The sequence below is a fragment of the Emydura macquarii genome, unplaced genomic scaffold (genome assembly GCF_026122565.2).
Source record: "Emydura macquarii macquarii isolate MOO-44397 ecotype Brisbane River unplaced genomic scaffold, CSIRO-AGI_Emac_v2 contig_312, whole genome shotgun sequence".
Taxonomy (NCBI): Eukaryota; Metazoa; Chordata; order Testudines; family Chelidae; genus Emydura; species Emydura macquarii.
This window is the reverse complement of record NW_027130449.1, coordinates 4,455,189-4,462,041: the sequence shown is the minus strand read 5'-3', so window position 1 is coordinate 4,462,041 and position 6,853 is coordinate 4,455,189. Positions and strand designations below refer to the sequence as shown.

The 6,853-nt window shown below is 43.0% G+C and overlaps 1 protein-coding gene across 1 annotated transcript in view; it reads right to left on the bottom strand.

Annotated features, from left to right (window-relative positions):
• BARX2 (BARX homeobox 2) overlaps window positions 1-5,603 on the bottom strand; it is a 50,156-nt gene extending 44,553 nt beyond the window's left edge. Inside the window, exon 1 of the mRNA XM_067563799.1 lies at window positions 5,326-5,603. Coding sequence (XP_067419900.1) covers window positions 5,326-5,512 — 187 coding nt within the window. The 5' untranslated portion in view covers window positions 5,513-5,603. The remainder of the gene's footprint in view (window positions 1-5,325) is intronic.
• Between the last annotated feature and the right edge of the window lie 1,250 nt (window positions 5,604-6,853).

Below are 6,853 nucleotides of genomic sequence, written 5' to 3'. Positions count from 1 at the left end.
CCAGACCACATGGAATTTCATATCGCTTTGCAGTCATTGATCTAAAAACTGAGCTGTTTTAAGACATAAGAAATCTACTTTCTCCACATTTTCCAAAAAGTTGACAAGCCTGACAGAAGTTCAGAAATATCAAAGCTCATGGTTTGCTGCACAAACCCACAGCTTCCCATAAGATCCAGTATTTACAGATGCCCTGTACTTTAACCCACATAACAAAAAAAGAGAGAAAAGGAAACAGTAGCCCAAAAAGATTTAACGTGGGCCTCTCCTTCTCTTCCTTGGGGAAAGATGTCAAACAACTATTCAAGTCTCCAATAGGTTTTACATTACAGATTTATATTTCTCAAGCCTCAGGTAATAAAAATATAGAACTGAGTCGTGTGCCTGCAGAAATCAGTGTAAAGTATCTTTTCAATGGGAGCAAAATAAAGCTAGGAAAGTCACTTTGGAGGCAAGCTGTCCCATTAGTATCTATCAAGGAGGATCACTAAAAGAGGGGTAACATTTTCAAAAGGGCCAAAGTGGATTTAGGAGCTTAAGACCTTGTCTATACACAAAAGTTGTAGCACTTTAACTATTCCAATATCGCTAAAATAGTACAACTCCCACCAATGTGGATGTAGTTATAAATGTGTTTATACTAGTATAACATTCCTATGCAGGAAAGCGAATAAACTATAGCTATAAAAGGCACATTTAGACTAATATAAATGCATCCACACTAGGTTTAGTACTAGTATAACTACTTCAATTAAAAAAATAAAATAAAAGCACACTCCTAACTGAAATAGTTATGTTGGTACAAAAACTGTGTATAGATCAAGCTTCTAAGTCATCCAGGGTGCTTCCAAAATTTTTACTCAAATTCTGATGAGCAACAGTACAGATGTTGTCTAAATAGAATAGACAGATACAATGAATGTCCTTCAATATCAGCTCACATAAAATGAAATGGAGCCATAGCCCAAGCAGGTTCCAACAATGTAAATGGTTTAGAGGCAGCATAGAACAAATACTATTTGTCATTATTACTATTTAACATCAGGGACTCCACTACTGTAAGGGGTAACATTTTGTTTTAAAGTATTCAGTGCCCTGGCATTCATTTTTCAAAGGATCCAACTTATTTTGAAGGGACCAATTCCAGATAAAGATGATGCAGTTGCAATTTGGCCCTAGAAACTGATACATCATTAATTTCCAAACACTTCCAACATACATCACCCCCGAGAGCTGTTGGCTATTGGGAGTAAAGTTTAATTGAAATCAAGGTTTAAAAAAAAAAAACCCAAGCCAATAAACAGGATAGAATTAATACCGCCCATTCAAGCATATTTTTGTTTACTTACATTTTAAAAATTACCTAGGCATTTTGATAACTGTTTCCTACTCAACTGGAAATAATGTCTTATGGCTTCTTAGATCTTTAAATTGCACAATAACGAAACCCCCAAAATAGAAAACTTAAACATGAGAACTATAGCAATTGATAGGCCAGGTTTGTTAGTTGCTACATAATATGCAACCATTAAATGAATGAACAGGGATGTTCTTACGTCCGAAATATCAGAGTCCAAGAAGCTAACATCAGAGAGCTATTTAAAAACCATCTAAAAATATTTCTCTTTATTAGAATATATAATTTTTGGCCTCTGATTATGGTGCATCTTAACCACCACATATAGTTGAACCTTACTAACTATTTTGTGCTAAATTATATACATGTAGGGCTTTCTCGTTGCTTTTGATCAACAAATGTCAGGAGTCTACACATCTACAGTAAATTGAAATGTATGATAATGGATCTGTTTTATAGTGAAATTATTCCCCTCATCCCAATTTCACTTTGGGCATGATCCAAGCCCAACAGGATTATTTCCATTGACTACAGTAAGGTTTGGTTCAGACGTCTGAACATCCCAACCAGAACTTCAGTCTGCCCCTTTCTGATACATTGAAACGATTCGGAACTTTTATTCTGCTTCTCTGTCACACTCTGCATGATGAATTCATTCTATGCTGATTCTACTGAACATGTTGAATATTTAACTTTTGACCGTAGCCAAAAGAAACATGTTTTCCGTTTGGTTTCCAGTGCTTCTAAGATCTCTCTTCCTATCAAAAAGGGGCAATGTTGGATACCTGTTCTGCTTAGACATACGTCATTTTATATCACTCAACCCAAGAGGGGCCTGTAACAAACTATAAAGGGGTATCTGGCCCCACTACTGACTGGCTGACAGATGAAAGATTTGTTAACTCTTTGGCCAATAATAATGCTTTCAGAGTTTTGATCCAGATAAAAGAAAAATCCATACTGCTGCCAGCTACCTAGATGAAGTAGTTAATTATTTATTTTTATTTCAAGCATTTCCAAAGCGGCCATTATGTAATATCTAGACAAACTTTACATGGTTTAGGTTAAGAGCTGTCTCCCTTGGCCAGCATGGATAGTAAATGCACCATAATGTAAAAAGACAGCGTGGCATCAGGTTAAATGACACAGTACTACCCTTTCTTCTGAATTTTTTAGTCTGGACAGTGGTGATTATTGATTTGCTGTATGTGGGGTTTTTTTTAAATGATTTATTTATATTTCTGGGTTCACTTCCATTTCTTGGCCAATGACAGAATTTCTTCTCTCTTATAATAAAAGGATTTACATGACCTAAGTCTTAACTGTAACTATAAAGCCACTGGTGGCTTACAATTTGAAAGTGTGGACTATTGCAGACACTTCTCTTATGGTTTTAATCCCACCAGCAAATCCCTCCCAATGCTTCTCAGCCAATGAAGCATATTCCAGTAGAAACTAGAATCTTCAATCAACCCAGCCATGGCATAGGTCAGGTGGATTTGGGGCTGTTAGCAGAATCCCTAGGGGAATTTCAATTAACTATTAAAACACAGAAAGAAACAGGGTTTAAATAATGAGAACATATGTGTCATGATAGCATCGTGCATGATCAGCTGCTGAGTCAGTTTATTTGACTATGAATTATCATCTCAGCCTTGCAAAACCAACATTTTCCATAGCTGGCACGGAATCAACCATAAAAATCTACTCAGCTTTCCCATGGGGTTGATGATAACAAAACTGTTAATGATAGTTTACTCACCCATCAAAAATAAATAAGTGCTGACCCTAGATGAACAACTAAGTATTGTTTTACAATGCTGAGCTATTTGTAAAGCCCTGTAAAATACTGAATCTCGGTGAATGTTTGAGTTATTGTTCCTCTGAGAGTGTTGGGGGATTTTTGGTGGCCTGTAGTCTTTTATGATACTTCCTCCTGTGTAAAACAGAATTTTCCTACAATAAAAAGAGAAAAGTCTTGACTCTAAATAAAAGGTTACTCTTGTCCTGTTGCTGCATGACTGGAGTCAATGGATGTTTTGCCATTGATTCCAACATGAGCAGGACTGGCCCTCCATAAGAATTTGCAGCCCACAAATTGCTGTACATTGGAACCAGTGGGGACGTTCATTCTACTTTTGCTATGGACAGAGTTTCACTGGCTAAACTGTAGCAGAGGATTAGCTGCCAAAAAAAAAAAACAACAACAAAAACAAAAAAAAAACCCCACTTTGCCAGTGGGATCTTGATTAATAACTATCCCTTCCACCAGAAGTACGTCAGTGGTTGGTTAAAAGAGGTGACAAAACTCAAGCAGGAGTCAATATGAGGCAATTAATTATGAATAAGAACTACACTATAACCACCCTCCCTCCAAAAGCAGCTAAAATTGGGGCTTGATACAGTAGTTGTCTTCAGCCCCTTTCCTGTTATTTAATGAGTGATATCTGCAAACAGGTATTGAGGCAGCGGGAGCTGTAAACCTTCATGAACTAAATAAGATCCTATTTTTAAAAAGTAAAAAAATCTATGGATTGGACTGATCTCACTTAAATCAAGTTTTAGAACAGTAAAACTCCATTAATGTCAATGAGGTTCCTCTTCATTTACTCCCAGGTTAGTGAGAGGGGAAATAGGGACCCAACTCTGGGCCATCAAGCTGTAGGCAGAATTTTTCACTGATTTCAGTGGAGACTTCTTGTGTTTTCAGGATCATAACAGTCCATGAATTTTTAGCATCATTGTTACCAGGAATTGGTCCATTAGGAACATTTTTTTAAATAACCTGGATTTTTTATCAATTATCAGTTTTATCATTAGATTCTCCAAAGCTATAAATATTTCCACTAAAAGTGTGGAAAGATACGGAGTTTTTGGGAGAATAAAAGTCTGCTGAGCTAACTGCTTAACGGTCTCGCAAAGCTCATTGTTTCTTAGAGAAGAGAAAATTTTTCTGCCTACCATGCATGGGAAGAGTGACGTTTATTTTGTGTGCACCCCTAACAAACTGAATCAGACTAATTTGTTTGCAAAAACAAAAGCACATGTGGGCCTGATTCTGCAAATCACTTCCACTGAAGGCATCCTTCAGCTGAAGTCAGTGGGCTCCACCAAAGTGCAGGGGTCTATTGGTGCAAATCTCCATGTAGGATCTGGCTCTGTGTATGTAACGTGAATAGAATGTTTTCTGTGTTCCCATTTGGTATGTCCTAACGTATCCCAAAGCTAACAGAATAAGTGGGTGTCCAAATAATGCAAGACCAGACCCTGGATCTACAGTGGATCACTTTTCTAGGGCTTTATTAATTATTATTTATTCCTGTTCCCATTGATGTCAATGACAATTTTACCAGTGACTTCTGAGAGTCTGGATTAGGGCCTTACTTCATCGGGGGGAAATATATGTTCTGGGTTTTTTTCCCCCAAACAATTTATTTGTGGAAGTTCCAGAGAGGGCTGAAGATGGGTCGCAGCTGGAGGTAAACAGGGTGCCCCTGGATATTTAGCAAGCCACAGAAAGATACAGCAAGGAGGGGAAAAGATGCATCCTCTAACTGGGGAGTTTGTGAATATTTTCGCCAGAGAGGAGATAGTTTAGGGGAAAGGGTTTGGAAGATTTCCCTTAGCTTCTCCACCACAAATAGGTCATTGCCCATGCAGAGTCCACGCTGGGAATTCAAGCTACTTTATTGCCCCCCCACCAACACAAAACCAAAAACGTTTTGCTTGCAAATCTTTTCGGGGCATTCCCAGCTCCCACCGCACGCTCGCTTGTTCCAATCACAGACTCGAAAACCCAGGGGTCTTGCAGAGACAAAAATCCCTTCCCTCCTGGTGGGAGCGGTGGCTTGGTGCCAGGACCAGATTCTCTTCCCCTCCACCCCCGGTCCCGGTCCAGTTTTCATGCGCGGTATCTGCGAGAGGAGATCTGAGAGTGGCGGGGGAGATCAGAAAACGTACGCTCTTACCCGTGCAGGAGTGCAGAGGTTTGGGTCTGACGATGAGGGAAGGGCAGACAGAGTAAAGGGAAAGTTTCTCAAAGTAATCGCAGGTCTCCTTGGATAGGATCTCATCGATCATGAAAGTTTTGTAGCGCCTCCTGGCTGCCTTCAGCTGCCCGGGGGAGGCGAGCCGCAGCTCGCCGTGGCAGTGCATGGTGCAAGTCTTCGGGACGCCAAAGAAACAAACACACTCCCCCTGTCCAAGGGGAGCGGGGCCGGGGGGCGGGGAGGGGACCAGGGTCCCAGGGCTGCCGAAGGGTGGCCCCGCACCGGGCGAGGGCTCTGCGCCGGGTCCGGCTTTGCACGGGGGGCGGGCGAGCGTCTCCAGCGTGCGCTCGGCGGCTGCGCTGCTAGATAACCCTGCCGAGGAGCATCTCGCCGAGCCCTTTTTGAGCACTCGGCCGCTGTCAATCAGGGCCCGGCGTCTGCCTGCGCTGCGCTGTGCGCGGCGCTGCGCGGCGCTCTCACCCGGCTGGCTGCGGGGAGGATCCCTGGCGCACGGGCGCGAGCTCTCTATTTTAAGACACGGGGAGGGGTGTGTGTGTGTGTGTGTGTGTGTGTGTGTGTGTGGTTTTTTTTCCCCCTTCCTGCTGCTGCTGCGCCTTCTCACGCTGGAAAGCTTCCAGCGAGACTTTCCCCCCCCCCCCGCCCCCGCGCCGCCCTTAGTTGAAGGCTTGGAAAGTCGAGGAGCAATGCTGGTCCATCGGGAAGTTATTAAGCCCTTTGGAAGAGTTGCGTCCAACGCGCCGGGCCGCAGCAGGGCGCTGAAATGTGTTCGCGGCTGCCCCCAGATCAATCAGCTTTGTTAGCTCCAGAGCAGTGGTTCTTAACCTTTCCTAAGGACTGTACCCCTGAAGCCCGAGTCCCACCCCCACGGGGCTGAGGCATGTAACTTAGTTTCATGGCGCCCCTGTGGCTCCAGGCAATTGCCTTTCTTGCCACCCCCAATACCAGCTCTGCACTTGCGACCCCTCTAAACCCCCAGGTTAAGAAACACTGCAAGTCCAGAGCAATGCAAGACCTCCCGTGTCTCTCTCCCCTGGTACGGCAGGTCTGCTAGAAATCCTCGGTTGTGGGGAGGTACCTGTCCGTCTGTCTGTCTGTGCAGACAAACCAGTGTTTCTTTACAGAGGAGTCGTGCGCAGGGAGCGAGAGAAAAAAATGAGGAGGTCGTGAAGGGTTCCTGAAGTTAGCAAAGCTTTGATAACGGCAAAACCATTACAGAATCTGCTGGGTTTGTGGCCAAAGGCTCCGAGTGTGAGAGGGGGAAAGCTATAGGTGCATTGATGGTAGCAAAGACTTCCTTCACTAATGCAGCTCTGGGGCTGCTTTCACACCCACCTAGCTGCGTCTCTGACTGTCCATTTTCGCTCAGCTCTGTAGTGGATAACTTCATGGCCTTTGGAAATGCCGTTTTTCACCCCCTACCGATGACTGAAATGATCGCTCCGGAGTATAAAACTCACCGATTCAAAACGGAAAGAGATTCTTGGCA